The sequence below is a fragment of the Betta splendens genome, chromosome 5, assembly GCF_900634795.4.
Source record: "Betta splendens chromosome 5, fBetSpl5.4, whole genome shotgun sequence".
Taxonomy (NCBI): Eukaryota; Metazoa; Chordata; class Actinopteri; order Anabantiformes; family Osphronemidae; genus Betta; species Betta splendens.
In genome coordinates, this window is record NC_040885.2 from 5,867,024 (window position 1) to 5,884,356 (window position 17,333).

General features: G+C 45.5%; 1 protein-coding gene across 1 annotated transcript; it reads left to right on the forward strand.

Moving 5' to 3' along the window:
• Positions 1-14,793: 14,793 nt before the first annotated feature.
• snrpe (small nuclear ribonucleoprotein polypeptide E) lies at positions 14,794-17,210 on the forward strand. The gene is made up of 5 exons (XM_029150985.3): positions 14,794-14,962; positions 15,486-15,512; positions 15,592-15,654; positions 16,373-16,451; positions 17,009-17,210. Exons 1-5 carry the CDS (start codon positions 14,909-14,911, stop codon positions 17,062-17,064), a joined length of 279 nt encoding a protein of 92 aa, XP_029006818.1. The 5' UTR covers positions 14,794-14,908; the 3' UTR covers positions 17,065-17,210.
• Positions 17,211-17,333: the final 123 nt, after the last annotated feature.

The window sequence follows — 17,333 nt, forward strand, 5'->3', positions numbered from 1 at the left end:
CACCAAGTTTACTGTAAGTGTCGGATCTGTGTGTGAAATAAAATGAAAAAGCTAATACAGGCGCCAGTGAATGTTTTGTCATCACTGCTGAATGAATGACAGGGTTTAATGTACCTGTGGCCTCTCCTGTACATAAAGCATCTTATGTTGAAGCAGCAAAGCAACAAATAGCGCTAATTTAGACGTTTCATTGAGGTTTTTCACTATACAGGTTTCAGAGTCTTTATGACCTTGAACAACAGCTAAGTTTTTTTTTCTAATTTCATTATAACGATGTGGCAACAAATATCTCAATCATCAAAGAGCCTCATAGTCTGTCTGACACATCAAACAGCCCTGCTCACACATTACACCTATGGGTAAAGATTCAGGTGATGTTGAGTTATGGCAGCGCGGTCCAGCTTGGATGTTCCTCTTCAGACGAGATCATTAGAATAAGAAAACAATGCCTTGAATCTAAATGCTCACAATATAAAAACAGAGTTTGACAAAAAAACTGCTTCAAATTTCAAAGCTTATTGATGATAAAATGACACAAATGACTAAGAGCCGATGCTGGAAAGTGATATCAGGTTTTAATTCGTCATTCATTCGCTTTGATTTCTAAAAACACATGTCTGTCCCCAAATCCAAAACCCAAACGTCCAATGTCATGACCATAAGTACAGGTTGGTTAATTGGGTCGTGTGTGTCTGTGTGAGGACGCTTTCACAGGCTGTAGTAACGACTGCAGCCTGTGAAGGTCCAGACGTCCCACTGACCAGGGAACCAAACACACGAGCTTTGGGGCTCAGTCTCTAAGCAGCGACCTGCCTTTCTAGTTTAAGTTTAAGCCAGTGCTGTTGTCCTGTTGGCCTGTAGCTAGAACCCAGCATCACCTCCATCGGCCTTAAATAACGCGTCCCCTCGGCCTCAGAAGCAGGGCTCCTGCAGCCTCACACAGAGGTCCACATCACACGTCCACGCCTCAAACGTGTCTGCATCAGTGCAGCCTTGTCTCATCTGCATCTGTGTGGACAACGCTGCCAGAGAAGGAGCAAAGGGAAAAACCAGGCTGACAGAACGTCACACGAAACGGGACTGAAGAAGTGAAGCCCTGACATCAGCACAGAGGGACAGAAGGAGGCAGCGGCGAGGTCATGGGAGTGCATGTGAGGGGGAGATAAAAGGGGAGAGAGACCTTGACTGTGCTTCGGGAGGACTGATGTGCCATTTCTAATCCCTCCTGTTCGTGGCTTTGTGCCGTGGCCCAGCAGGAAGTGGGAGCTGGGCAGACAACAATTAACAAAAGAGCTGTGAAGAATACAATTAGCCATCAATGGCCAACCACAGGCCTTTGTGCCTGTCACCATGGAGACGGCACAACACCACTATACTGAGATTACAAAACCCTTTCTACACTTCTCCTTTTCTCTCCATCTCCCCTTTTCTCTCTTACCCTTTTACTTTGTGCTCATCTTCCGCTTTCAAATGAACGTCTCTTTTTCCTTTTGTTCATCCTGTCTGTTCGTGTCTGACGCGTTCACGTGTGCAGGCCTGGTTCATGCTACATGACGGTGCTCAGGCCTGTGGAGGGACTGACAGTCCGCAGGTCTGAGTGCGCACCCGCTACCTGATGGGTACGTGGCTGTGGGGGCCTCCACACTCACGCCTGCAGGTCTGAGACTCCACCAGTGACGCACAGAAACGTCTGCTTACACAAACATGAAGGACGCTGCACGCGAGGACAGCCTTTTGTGGCTCCGATGAAGCTGCTGCAGGAGTCACCGGTCCAACCGTCACTGCTGGCTGTGGTGCTGGGCTGTGAGGAGCCCTGACCCTGGTCGCCACCCGCCACCACTCACCACTCTGCATCCTGGGGGTTCACACAAACAGGCAAAGCTGCATCTGGAGCCTCATGAGACGAGGCAGAAAACGTCACAGACACAACACACGTGGTTCTTTATTCTGTGGTGTCACAGGGTCATTCTAAAACCACGCACCACCGTCACAGGAGGCGCTGCTCGCTCTCCCACTAGTATTTGCTTATTTTCTTCGAAAAGACAAGTGGATAAAAGTGGGTTTGTTTGACCTTCACATGTCCATGTCCATGTGATTCCAGCTTGTTGAGCTCGTGTAGTCATGTGTGCGTGTCCTCTCAGCCTTTAAATCAGGAGCTGCAGGAGGAGACCAGACCGGCTCCTGTTTCCACCACGCTGACCAGCAGCGCCGCCAGTTGCCGTCCTACTGGTTGTTGGGCTCATGTCTGTGACTGAGTTAATAGTACAGAGAGTTTCCGAATACAATGTGTTGTTTGTGTCACTTTTTCTAAAAAGCCAGCGTTATTGTATGTGACAATAGAGGGGAACAATGGAGAGGAATGGCGGCTTCAGGCTGCTCTGAAAGGGATTATTTCATCATCCTATTGTGTTACACATTCACAAGCTTTTGTCTTCTTTACTCCCTTTATTCATTCAAGTCTTTAGCTTGGCTGAAGTGCTTTCCTTCTGTGTTTATTGTGGATTTAGGGAAATACAGCAGCGTAGAGCTGTCATGTGACCAGAGGGTGTCCACTAGTTCAAATGTGAACTCATGCTTTAACATGGAGGCGGCAGATGCACACAACGGCTCAGTCTCCTTCCACAGACAGGGAGGGACAGGAAGTGGTCATCACTTCCTGTCCCTCCCTGTCTGTGTTGGTCTGAAGCTCTACGGGACCACATCTCCCATTCCCCAGCACCACAAGGTTCTTTGGCCTGCTCCTGGTTTCCAGGCCCACCTGTGCACCTCTCTGTACTCACCTTCTAGCTAATTCATGAAGACACGCTGAGTTCAAAGCGGTGACATGTTCCAATAGCAGAGACTGTACTTCATCCTGGCGGTGCTGCGTTACCAGAACCAGTAGCAGCCAGCACATCCACTGTTTATATGCAGTGGCACTGGTGCCGCGGAGTGTTTGGCTGAGATGCTGGATGGAGGGATGTGAACATGGCGCCTGCAGGGAGAGCTGGGGCTCTGGGTCCTGGTCGTGCACCAAGAGTGGAAGGAATCTGACACGTCTGACTGTGTCTGATGACTCATAGCACAGCGGCATGAGACTTTACAAACAGACGTTTTCCTGACTGACAACATTTCCTGCATTCGTAGAAAGTAAGTCCTGTGAACCAGGACGGCTTTAGGATGTTGTCACTTATCAGGACGAACTGATTGGACTGTGGACTTGGAGCTGCAGGAACCTGACGAGGAACCTGTGTCTGATGGAGCAGGAACAGTGAGAACCTTGTGTTTCAGACCGGACGTATGATCGTCCTGTTTGATTTGTCTTTCCTGTTGTTTGGTGCCTAATATTACTCTCATCTTTGTTTTGTTTATATTAAAATCATGCAGCTGACTACTGCAAAAACAATTCAAAACCATAAAGAACACTGTGCATTCGGGGGGAGCAGCCATCTTTGATCTGGGTATAACCCTAGATATGACAGAATACATGCTGCACCTGCTGGAACCTGTAACCTATTACTGCCTTGCATGGGTTTAGTGACAACTTTGAGCTTTTTGATGCCTCCAGGACTGGAATTTGTCGTGTGGCTTCGTGTGATCGGTTCCTGTTCAGAAGGTTGGCGTTCTCCAGATAAGCTGATGGAAATCAGATCATGTGATTTGACCACCTTTAATATTCCTCTTTGTTGTTGCGACACTTAATGGTAATGGGAGCTGTAACAGCAGACTGACAAGCAGCAACACAGCTTTAGTCACTGCACTGTCAACAACTTTATCAGCATCTCAACAACTAGGTGAAGGCTTTTATTGTATCTTCAAAATGAAAGACTTTTCTTTGACATTTGTTACTAATAGCAACTCTTTGAGTTTGACTGACTCATCAGCATTCATCATCAGCAGGGCGGATGGTGCAGGTCCAACGATGCAATATCAATTTATACATGGGAGCAAACAGCCACCGGGCAGACTTTCAGAGTATAAAGGATTAAAGGCGTCCAGATAGACAGAAGAGTTAAGGGACTTTGTTACGCTCTGGTCACCAGTGATGTCAGCCTTTAGTCCATCACTCTCTGTGCTCAAGGGCTGGGGCTGTGGCAGCACCTTCAGCCTCTGCTGGTCTCTAGTTTATTGTGTTCATTGAAGGAATCAGGATAATGATCATTAGACATCCATGTGAAACCAGGAGTTACTCGTTAGCTCAGGTTTCGTCTCCAGGCAACAGCTCTGTTTAACTTCACTCAAGGTGACTCTCAGTTCATCCTAATGAACCGTCCTATTGTACAAACACTACTACAAGAACTCAATGATCAGCGTTTCCGCACCAGCACCAAATCAGGTAAAGCGTAAGGACTCAAGACAGCAGCTCTCAACGTAGCTTTGACCTTGTTTCTCCCTGTGACAACGCGCTTCCTGCAGACGAGTGAATCGAATCAGTGGCAGTGAGCTGAGGTGGGCAGAGCAGGAACGAAGGAGGCCTGATCTGTGCTTACGTTCCTGAGAAACACTCAGTAAAGCACCAACTAATGTTTTAATTCTTAAAAAAGCTAAATCATTTTCTTTAAACAGCCACAATGTTCAACCAGCTCCACGTCTCTTTTTTGGCTGTAATTCGTGTGTATTTCCTCAACATGTGTCCCGAAGAATCCATCATGGGACTCTGACTGGGAGCACTGGGTGGCACTGCGTGGCCCACCTGTGTCTGCACCTCAATCGAGGGAGCTCCCACAGTCTGTTGACTTTTAATCAGAAACGTTACTGTGGCAGAAAACGAACACCAGAAAATATGTTATTGGAGCAAATATCTGTTTTTATACGGTTAAATGTTCACCAGCACTAACCCTCCGGCCGCAGTGGCAGTTGCTGCAGCTCGCAGCCTGAAGTAATCTACATGCAACATGTCATAACAACCCCGACCTCAACTGAAGCCCATTGCCCACCAGTTTCCTGTGTCCCAGTTTGCCCCTCTCTTCTTAGGTAGATTGGAATCAGGTCACACGGCTGCTACATCCCCACGCTAACATTAGATGCATATCTGCCTTTTCTGGGGGTTGCTTTGCTGACTGCACAGCTTACCTGCATTTCATCAGGCACACACACACGCACGCACGCACACACACACGCACGCACACAGACAGACAGACACACACACACACACACACACACGCACGCACACAGACAGACAGACACACACACACGCACGCACGCACACACACACGCACGCACACAGACAGACAGACACACACACACACACACACGCACGCACACAGACAGACAGACACACACACACGCACGCGCGCACACAGACAGACACACACACATACAGACGCACACGCACGCACACACGCACACAGACACAGACACACACACACACACACGCACGCACACACACACACGCACGCACACACACACACACACACACACACATGCATGCACGCACACACATCCTTATACTTATATGGAAGTGAGGACCTCCATGGACATAATGCCTCTCTAACCATCACAACTGAAGGCAGACGTCTAACCTTTGCCAGGAGCAAGCTGTAGTTCACGATGCTCCTAATTGAACACTGGCAGAAGTCAAAGTTCCCGTTGGGTCTTGAACAGACTCTCAGTTGATCTAAGGCGGCTCCAGCGTGGGATAGATTCCATTGTCCAACTGTTCCTTTCCACAAAACCATTGGAGTCATGATGCACAGGTTGTGGGTTGGAACAGGCGGCTCGACTCTGTGAGGTCTCGGTTGCGTAGTGCTGCCGTCCAACCTGTGCGTCTGAGATGACACAGGGGAACTGGACTCATGCTTATACCACAACAATTATTCCTGGATCATCCCCAGTTGTTGGACCTAAACCAATAGGTATCATCAGATTATTCTGGATGTTGGTGTAGAAAGGATTTTCATTCTTTTCTGTCTTTCATGAATTCTTTCCATGATATCATCAACAGTTTGACCTTTCTTCAGCTTTATGTGTCATTAGCTTATTTTGAGAAATGCTGCATATCTATTTTGAAATGTGTTGAAATGTTTTTCCTTTCAGATTTCACACCTGATTTCAAACTGAATCGAGACTTAGTTCTCTTGAAATTCTGACTCAGTTAATGCACATAATTCATTCGTTGGAATTTTTATTTCAATATGATGTAAAACACACATCAGAAAATGAAACATTGAAAAAATAATTCTTACCAAGAAAACAATTACAAGTACAATGCATATGTCGAAACTGGAAAAGTTTTCCAGTTTGTGCAACATTCAAGTCACTGAATGCTTTCTACTGGATAACATGATCACACTCATCTGCCAGGTACGATGGCTTCACAGACACCTTAGTCGTCAGGTAGCTGTGCAATGAAACTTGAAGGAATAGTTTAGCGCACACAGCAGGGCGGCAGCAGGGCCCCTGGAGGAGTGAACAGATAAAAAACCTCATAAGATTATTCTGCTTAACTGACACAATATCACAGTGATGGAAGATGTGCTTATGTGTGCACTTAGACAGAGCAAGGTGTCCTTAGCAGCGGCAGACCGCAGAGGGGCGGCTCAACGACACTTGTCGAAACAACTCTTTTTGTGAGCGTGTCAACGTGTCACAGATGCTCCGCATCCGATAAGCAAAGTTCGCATTATTTCTGAGAAGTGAGGGACCGCAGCCCATTTTCCGAGCCCTCATCCGCTGAAGGCAGCAAAACAAGGCTGCGGACGCACATCGAAGGCGAGGGCTGGTTTCAAGTGAACACTGCTCTTTAGAGATACGCAAACCGCACGGAGCCGATGGAGCAGATTGCCATGTAGACAGTGTTCTACAGAAGGTCTCCTGAGATGGGAGGCGTTCAGTGGGGCCCCGCTCCGAACCTGGCCCTCCGTCTCTCCCTGCGGTCCGGGCCCACGTCGCCGGCCACACTTTGGCCTCTGCTGATGGAAAGCAAACATAAAAGGCGTGCTCTCCATCCACGGACACACACATGCATGCACAAACACACGGAGCTGTTCATCCAGATAACAAGGCCTCTGCGGGGGCGAGGTGCAGGCTGGGGGGTGGATTCAGGGAGTTGAGGATCAAGGAGGGGTGTGGGAGTATGGCACTGCCCCACACAAAGGCAGCCCTGAAATAGCCCCCTCTCACAATGAGACCTGCCACTCTGTCTATGAGATAATGTCTAATTGAAAACACTGCAGCCATTGTGCTCCTGTCACCGGCTCTATTGTCCAGACAGCCCTCCCCCCCACCTCTCTTTTTCCATTGACGCGGAGCGATTGTTCCTCGCCATTGTGGCAACCCTACTCTCTCGCTCTCTTTCTCTGTCTCTCTATCTTCCCCTCTCTCTGTATTGTTATAATTTCATTACTTATTTGTTTTTTGTTCTGCTTCTCCTTTCACTCCCCTGCAGACCTTTTGTTCACCATATTTAGCCACTTCATTGGGATCTGCTCTGCCAACGTGTGTGTGTGTGAGCAGGTGTCAGTTTCACCAGGAGATAAAAACAGGAAGCATGATAAAATAGTTGTGTGAGATGAAATGAAGCCTTTTAGGCGTCGCACTGGGGGAGAGTGGCTTTATCCATGTCCAGCACGGTTCTGGTAATATGAAACATGGCCCTCAGAGATGAGCAGCCATCAGCACAACAAGCATTGCTCTCACTGAGTTACAGCCTGTGCAGAAGCGGCCGTTTGACACAGTAGCTGCCCGCCTGCATCCACAGACTGAGGAAGCAGAAATCTGCCAGGGATGGAGCCGAGCTCATCATGAGCCGTGGGACTGACGAGTCCGAGCGATGATCCGTCATTTCCTCTCTGTACGTGGCTGCGATCAACAACAGATCTGTTTGGGACAAATGGAAAATTCCATTAGTAAAGTAGTTTAGCAGATTCTGTGTGCTGCATTGGACAACGCGTGTGAGTGGAGGAAGTTGAAGGTGGATGCTACTGCAACACTGGCGCCGCCTCAGGCAAACAGTGTGCATTAGTGCAATGAAAAGGGGCTATGGAGGTCATGTGTTGTGTTAGCAGCAGGACAGGAGACAACATCAAGCACCAAACCCAAGCTACTGGGACATTAGCACAGAGAAACTTTGCTAAATTATACTGAAGGGTGAAGCAATAGGGAACAGAGATAGAACAACAGGAGACAATAGAGCAGCAACAACAAAAGAGAGAGTGCACCAGCATCTAGGTCTACGGCTGCATCACTAAGAGATGGTTCGTGACATTAATCTCTAACTAGAGGCTTTATCACAGAGGAAGGCTTAAGCCTGGTCTTCAAGTAGAACCTGGCCTGAAGCTGGTTCCACAGAGGAGCTTGGTACACACTAAGAAAACAAAGTACAGTACGCAAGCTTTATCGTTCTAGCAGAACCCCAGCAGGGTCCAAGTGCTGTACCTTTGTGACTGTCAGCAGGGGTTCTATACCATTACAAATAATCAACTACTATTGTCACCGTAAGGAACCTTTGTACAAATATACCTCTGGATACAGCAGGGTTAACCTTTTTTTGCATGCAGCTACTGTAAAGGCTCTGCCTCTTCTACATGTAGAACCTCTAGAACCACCAGTAGAGAGAAGCAAGAGGAGCTATGAGGTTAGAAGAGAAGATGGAGCTGATCATTAGGAGCTTTGAAGTGAGGAGAAGGATTTTGAATGTAGGACAGAGGAGCTGGTGGAGGAGAAATGTGATCTCTCTTCATGAGTCCAGTCAGACTCGGGCTGAAGCATTGAAGAGTCACTGGACAAACTGTGACTAGGGAGTTACACTCTGACGACACCAAAAAAACGCAGGAGACACGTTTTAAAGCTGTGTCTAATGCAAATGGCAAGGAAGGACTTAAATGGGACAAGTTGTGTGCAGTTGGAGCGGATGAAGCGTCAGCTATGACAGGAATGACCTCTGTGGTGCAGGAGAGAGAGAGAGTTAAAACACATGACGAACACATGATGAACACATGATGAACACTGTGAAACGCTAAACATGATTCAAGTACGTAGAGAATGTCATCCTTTCATATGATGAAGGATGCTGAACACGGGACCTGCTCTTCCACTCAGAACGGAGCTGGCCCAGTCACGGGTTTCATTCTGAGATCAGAGGCCGAGCAGGTTTGGAAGGAAGAGGACCGACCTCTTCACGGCCTGAGTGATGCTCTATGGCTGCTACACCTGCTGTTTGTAGTTTGTACTTGATCTCACTGAACTCAGCGAAAACCTACAAGACAAAGAGCAACTGGTGCCACACGCATGAGAAGTGTGAGGCTCCGACTCGAGTCACAGTTGTGCTCCTTCTGTGTTGTGCACTTTACAACACTGTCCGAAATCAGATCAAAGGCCTCCGTATTTCAGATAAAAAGGGGAAATATGTGTCTGTGATTACATCTCATGACAGAATTTCTCAGCGCTTCCAAGATCTTTCTACCACTGATAACAATATCAAGCTGTTTGCGACTTCCCTTCCATTTTCTCTCACGCTTAACAAAAGCAGATTAAAAAACCCAAATGACCAACGACCATCTCTCAACCACAAAACTGACTCCGGACCTGCCAGCAATCCTGCAGGCCAAGGCGCAACTTCATTGTTCCCACTGAGAGCGAAATATGTTATAAGTGTAGGTTTTATGATCCTATTACTTACTGTGATATGTGCAATTAGTTTTGTTCAAACAAATATTAGTGGATCCGTTAACAATCCAAACTCTTTTGCATAACAAATTTGAGCTATAGTAGACAGTATAATTTATTTCTTATCCCACCCCCTCCAGGTCTGTTAAGAAGAGGCAGCTGTTTTCAGAAAAAACTTCCAACCTTCTTTGTTCCAAACATGTTGTTGTGTTGTACAGCAGGCTGATCGATTTAGTTTACTTAAATAAACCAGGCATCGCGATACGTACTTCCCCTCGAGTGAGTGTGTTTAACCGCATGTGACCCTTGGTGAAAAGGTTTGGACCCCTGATCTAGCGTGTGCAGCCGTGTGGCATTAAGCAACAAGCTTTAATTTAAAACAAATCCTGAGCTTTGAAGTACTTGTGGCGGTAGAGAGTGTTGCAGTACTATATGGCAAAGTAAACACCTTAGAGATCTTATCGACTTCACAGCTGCAGTCTTTAGATTGCGTGCATAGCTTAGAGCCCTGAATGAGGCCTAATGCACGAACCAGTTTTGACCTTCCATACAACATTATTTACTTCTGTTTCTTTTCTTCTATTTTACATGTTCAACAGATGAAAGGCAGGTTACTGAGGCAAACAGGTTCTGTGAGGTCAGTGTCAGTGAAGCCAAAAGATCCAACAGGAGGAGGAACAGGCAAGAGGGAACCCAGAGACAGAGGGAGAGGAAGGAAGGAGTTGAGGACAGGTGAGCAACAGCAGGAAGCTGCTGCCAGACGACACACTGAGCCGGCCCATCAGGACCAAACAGAGCCATCCATCAGCAGCTAAAGCCTGCTTCCTCCTCTAGGTCACAGCCCAGCGTGTACAGTCATCACTGTGCATGTACTGTATGAAAATATATAATGAAGTTGAATCAATCTTTGAGTTTTAAAAGATACATGGTTATAGCTGAAATACGACGACTGAAAGAGATGAGAGTCTTGTTTGTTCTTTACAGGTGAAGGATGAGTGTGTGGTCTCTGACTGAAGGGGTGAAGTGTTCAGTGAGAGTCTTCACTGGATAAAAGGACTCACAAATGTGACTGGCTGCTGTGTCAAAGACAAGTTATCCTTTAAGCATAATGTCCTCACTCCTAGATGAGGTTGAAGCGCTGCAGTCCCTACTGTCGCTGCGTTCATTAGCATGTTAACATCTTTTAGGGTTAACACCACCTAGCATCCTACGAGAGCTCAGAGTGGTGACGGCACCACACATGGACTTCACAACCCTCAAAAAACACCTACAAAAATAAAAGACAAAAAGGCTCAGAGCTGGTCTGAAAGATGGCAGACGATCAGGTGACGTGAAGGCGGAAATGAACCAGGACTGGGAGAGAGAGCACATGTGGAAACCACTCAGATAGTTACTGCACTGGGCCTTTCAAAACACAAAGGTAGATGGGAAAGTATGTCATGGTTCACAGCTGCAACAGTGCTTCTTTTCCTCTATTATTCCACTCAATTACACACACTTTCCCATTAAAACTGCAAATGTTAGACACAAGAATAGACATTAAGATTCATTAATTAGGAGGGATTAACCATTAGTGCCCGTCTGGGCTGGAGCTCAACGCTGCAGGTCCCACAAACATGAACTTAAACATCCATTGCAAACCCTGCTATGTGGGTCACACACCCTGTATAGCAAGGTAAGGTCACATGAAAACAGTTTCAAAATAACAAGTGTCTACACCGAGAGGCCGGAGCAGCAGCCTGACAGTCAGTCAGTAGCCGGGCCTCACATTCTCTATCTGCTGCTGACCTGTGCTAATGCTAATAGCAGACGCACAATAGCGTCACACACAAGGAACAAAATGTGCTACTAGAAGTAGTAAAGGCTGAATTCCAGCATTAGCTCTTGTATATGTGCACCCACACCTCCCCAGCACCTCTGCTCACTGACCCCTGCCACCGGCCACCGTGTTCATCAGATCTCCAGCGTTACAGCCAAACAACTGCACAATGAAAAATGTCTCCACATTTCCTCACTTTCACAAACACCGATTGAAACAAAAAGCTCTTATCGGACCTGCATATTATTCACCGTGTTAATTGGAGGAAAAATAAATGTACTGTGCATCTTGACGGTGCTGTTAAAACAAGATAAGAACCACATGAGTAAGTATGAGGCAGCAGCCATTGAATGAATTGTTAAATAGAGAAAGTGTGAACGAGTTGGAAGCAGTTTTTTCTCTTTGGCCCAGAACATGTGGCCCATGTGGCAGTGCCACCGAACATGTCATTTACTGATTATCAGGGATGCTGGCATTACTCACTCGAGCAGTAAAGGTCAGAGGTCAAGCATGTACAGACCTGATAAAAGCAGAAACCACTGTGACATGTCAAGCAGACAAGATATAAGCGTAAATATGTGTGTGGATTGAAGCGATTTTGTTTCCAGCTGCTCTGAAAATGATGAAACCGCCAACAAATCCACAGACTTCAGGGTTATTAGTTCTGAGTTCTTAGATAGAACTGTGGTGAAAGTCAGCAAACCACAACCTGGTTCTGCTGCTTGTGCAGTGAGATAATGACTCACATTAGTAACCACAGGTCAGGTATAGCACAGAAAACAACTCACCGAACAACAAATAACGTACATAGAAACCCCATCAAGCCCACGTCGAGCAGGCTTTTAACTGATTCACTCAGTTCATCCCTTTTATTTGGACATGGCTTGTACAGTGTACATGCATGCGGTTAGGTGGACTGGAGAGTCTCCTTTGTCCGAGTGTGAGATCAGGGGTTGTCTGTGTGTGTGGGTGTAACCCGCCTCCTGCCCCACTGTCAGCTGGGATGGGCTCCAGGAAGCCTCTCCAGGAGTGGCGGCCAACATAATGAGTGAGTGGGAAAAAAGAGGGAGAAAGCTGCAGCAGGAGGCTCGGTGTGGGCGAGCATCTGCCTCGACTGGCTGGAGCAAGAGAGCACAGTTCAAGGTGTTTGCTTTGCTGCCTTAACATATTTATGTAAGTGGTAATGTATTGTTAATGTTTCATTTGTGTTTCTTTCAGCCCACACCCACATGTGACTGTCTACTCAGTCTCCAAAGGTGTTTAGGAAAATTACAATTAATACAAAAACAATTTACTCTGTTACAAAATTAAATATACTCCATTTGTTGGGAGCAGTACATCAGAATGTACGAGATATAGGGCCTAATACAAAAGTAGAAAAAAATCAAACTTATTTTTTCACGTTTTTTGAGAGAAAGCCAGCACCGTGTGCTGTCAGCGCCACACTTCAGCACTTTCATGAGGAGTCTGTGTTCTCAGATTCACTATGAATATCCTACTAGCGAGGGCAGGAAGCAGGCAGCCTGCTGGGACGCAGGGGTCAGGGGTCAGGGGTCAGGGGTCAGGTCTGTCAGGTGAGGGTAACAAAAAGTCAGCTACAATCCCCCTCCTCCAGCCGCGGTCTGCCTTCCCTGAGCCTCAGAACAATCAGCAGCAACAGGAACAGGAAGTGATGTAGAGAGAAGGCTGATCCAACCAGGGCAGTTCCTCTGACTGGGTCAGAAGAGGAAAGAGAAGGTAGAGACAAGGAAGACAGTGGAGGCACAGGGCGTCCTGTGTGTGCTTATTTATAGAACATCCCAGTCTTGTTGCCTGTGGTTGCTCTTCACATGCACATCTGTAGCAACTGTGCATGTGAATGGCTGTACAGTCATCAGACTGATGTGGCTTCTAAAATGCACTGAAGGTCAATTTAGCTTGTGCAAATTTACTTACGTCAACAGAAGGGAGACGAGTAATGAGTAACGGCTACTGCTTCTTTTTGAAGTAGTGACTTCACCATATGATCCATTATTGTATGAAGGTCCTAATGTGTGATTTAAGAGTGAGAGACGCCCGCGTGGCCGCGGCGGCCTCTGTGGCACCACCCTGTGCACCTCAACACACAACCTTGCTGTTATTTGGGCTGAAGCTGCTTCCCTCAGGCTTCCTTGGGAATGTGAGCCAGCGTGTGGCACTGGGGTCAGCAGCCCATTCCAGCTCTCATAGCACAAAGACAAGCATGTGGCACTTGACAACGATGCCCAGTGAACGCTTTTAAGACAGGCTGAGAGGTCCCTGCCCTGAAAGACGACACCTCTGCCTGCACCACCGAGGCTCCTTGCGTCTTTTCTTTCTCCACACTTGCGGACTCTCGTCTGTCCTCGGCTGCTAATTTCCATCACACTTTCTCTTCTGAGCAGTGAGACCAGCCTGTGATGTGTGTTATTAATACTATTGTTAACTGCACACTCAAGGCTAGCCTCTCCGAGTGGGCTCATCGTGTTACGGGTATATTGTGCACAACAGAGAAATTGCCAATCCTGCTTTATATAATACCATCTATAAATATCAGAGGCAATGCCTTGGCCGATTATGGTGTGATTGTCCCAGCATGTCTGACCACCGTCTTGACCTAAAAGCATGACGTGTCATTTGTGACCCTGTAGATTATTTTTAATGGTGCATTCTAGAAATGACTAATCACTATGTGTCAGATTGGGAACAATCCCGTTTGCGAGTTTGAGAAACTGCAGCTCGACTGCTTGTTGTCAGATTTGATGTGGCATCGCGCCCTCTAGCGGACAAGACTAGTTCACCCTGGAATTAGCCGCAGCCTCTGTTCATAATGTGAGCCTCTAAACAAGAGATGGCAAGGACATGTATCATGTGTGATCAATGAAGGAATTATTGAAATCAGTTAACTGAGAAAAGAGTCAAATTAATTCAACAATGGATGTATTATCAGCGTCTTTAGATGTAATCGTTTCCTATGTGGAAAACAGCATTTAGAGTGTAGAAAGATTCATGAAGAAACTCCTACCCAACAAAGAGTCGTTTTTAACTTTTAGGTATACTAAGGTATTGTTTAAATGAAAGCAGCTGATAGATGCATTAGCGGGAAAACTCATTAGTCTGACATGACTATGATTCAATGTATCAGATGTAAAATATGAAAACATATGTCCCATTGGTGAGTCACCAGAAACACAGGAACGACATGAAGTATTTTATTGTAACTAGCTTCACCTTATCATCAAATAAAAGGACAGTTAAAAGTACTATATAGGATTATTTCTCTGGAGACTGACGCATCTTCGACTGTCCTCAAGGCACAGATTCCAAAAACAACAGCAGGAGGCGATATTGCTCTGTCCCGTGCGTGTCCGAATTTAGACGAAGAAGAAGAAGCGGAAGAAAACCCGCCATTACAACTGGAAGCTCAACGTGAAGGTTTCGTTGGTCGTCTATTCAGGAGGTGCAGTTTTTGTTCTTGTACCTATTTTTGGTGTTTTTCTAGAAAGGATGGCGTACAGAGGACAGGGACAGAAGGTCCAGAAGGTTATGGTCCAGCCCATTGTATCCTTTTATTGCGGGGATCTCACACACACACACGCTGTTAAATTGGATTCAGTAAAATGTAGCAGTTGAGCTAAGATCACTCGCTCAAGTGAGCTAGCTGTTTTTTTTTTTCATTAAAGCGAGCGAGGGAATAATGATAACAAACCGCATGGTATTTAATACATAAGCATCATCAGAAGGGCCTAGTGTTCGGGTTTACTTGATATTTATCAAATGGCTTCATTGTATTGAATGAATGAGTTAATGTGACACCAGGCGGCCTTGATAGGACCGGTAGCATTAGCATTAGCACGCTGTGCGAAAATGTTGAGGCACGAAGGGAGTTCATGCACACAGCGGCGCTACAGACACACGACAGGCGCAGCTTTAGCTTTTTGGATGTAAAAATGTGCGGCCTGGTTATTAAACATCCTTATTTTGAACTGTCCCAACCATTTTTTGTTACAATAAAGATATGATTGCATTGTGAAAATGTGTAACTGGATCAAGGCCAAGGAATTTCTTTAACTTTATGAAACAGAACTTAATTTTCCGCTATCTACAAAACGTAAGTATTCAGTTTAGTATTATTTTAGTTTTTTTGTTGGTGCCTGCAGAAAATAGAAACTAACGATTCTAATTTGCAGCGCTCACGGATCCAGGTGTGGCTGTATGAGCAGGTGAACATGCGGATAGAGGGATGCATTATTGTGAGTATTTTGTTTAGAGGTTTGATTAAATTTATTTTACAACTTGAAATAAGAATTCATTAAAGTAGGATAGATGAACCACTAATTTTACAGTCAAAAACCGTGCTGTAAAAAAATAGTGATATTTGGATTTAAAACAAGCCTCTTGAAGCTGGGGCAAAACTAAACCACTACTTAAAAATCAAAGTCTGCACTGAATTGCCGATTTGGAGACCTGTTGCAACCCATCAATCATCTAATTTACTATCCATGATACTGAAAGAGATGCTTAACCTGAGCAGTCCACGCAGTCTTACTGGGAGTGTTTACTTTAAACCGAGAACGATGGTGGATAACCCTGTTACTGTATGTAGGCAGGGTACCGACGGAGACATGACACTGGCCCCTCATAGACCTAAAGTTTTTAATTCAGGGTCAGGCACTTAAGAATCGTGCCTGGCAAAAGCTATTGCCTAATCATTTATCACTACACATGTGGCTGCTGTGAAGGTGTGGAAACATTTCAGGTTTTTTTCTAACTTAACCATCTCCTTATTTATGTCACAGTTTGAGCTTTTAGCTACCTCGCTGTTAACATTCTTCTAGGTCATTTTTAATGTAACAGCTGTAAGGATTATTTTATGAGCTCGGTTTGACCTGAAAGTTTTATTTTTGTACTGAGTGAAGGAGATGTTGTGTACATGTGTCAGTAATCAAAACATTTATGTCACCGTTTTAGGGTTTTGATGAGTACATGAACTTGGTTCTCGATGATGCTGAGGAAGTCCACATGAAGACTAAGAACAGAAAGCCACTAGGTAAGTGTACATCTGATACATTTAAGCCTATGTTTTATGGATTTGTCTTTGTTTCACTTAGGGCAGTGACGTGTTCGCATGGGTATCTGCGCTTGGCAGTTTAAACGCAACCACCAAATTTATGATACAAAAGGTGTAGTTTATGTACAAACCAGACCTGTACGAGCTGCCCACCTGAACTTTTTTTTTTAATAAAACTTTTTTTAGTGCTAATTCACCCTTGGTTCTAGTGAAACAAGTGGTATAATGCATAATAAACATTAATGAGAATAGCATCAGCTGTTTTGTCTTTATTGTCCTGTGGCTTGAATGATGTTCACATGATGGGGTTTCTATTATTGTCTGAAAATTATCAATAATCTATAATAACTACTTATATAACTACTACAAGAGACAAGTTTAAGTGATATATTAGGTGAATGAAGGTCTGCAGAAATGTATCTTCGCGAAGAATGACTGACTGAAGGTTTCTAAGGAAATTTACCTGTTGATCACTTTTGTTCAAATCACATGATCACATTAACACCCCCTCTCTTCCTCTGTCGTTTGTCTCTCAGGCAGGATCATGTTAAAAGGAGACAACATTACCCTGCTGCAGAGTGTATCCAACTAGAACAACAAACGTCTGAAAATCTCATCTTGACCATGGAGAAATCTTTCCCTATTTGTTTTTGCAAGAGATGTTCAGTATGATTGTATGACATAATTGTTTTCTTGTGGACCATGTGGATTCATTTTGGAATAAAGTGCTTTTTCTTATTGCTGTTCTTACTTTGATTTGTTCCACTGTAAGTTTGGACCCTAGTCGTTTCCATGGATACTTGGGTCAGTGAACTACACTGCCCCGTAGTGGCAGACTTGGCATTACAGTGCAGTGATGTA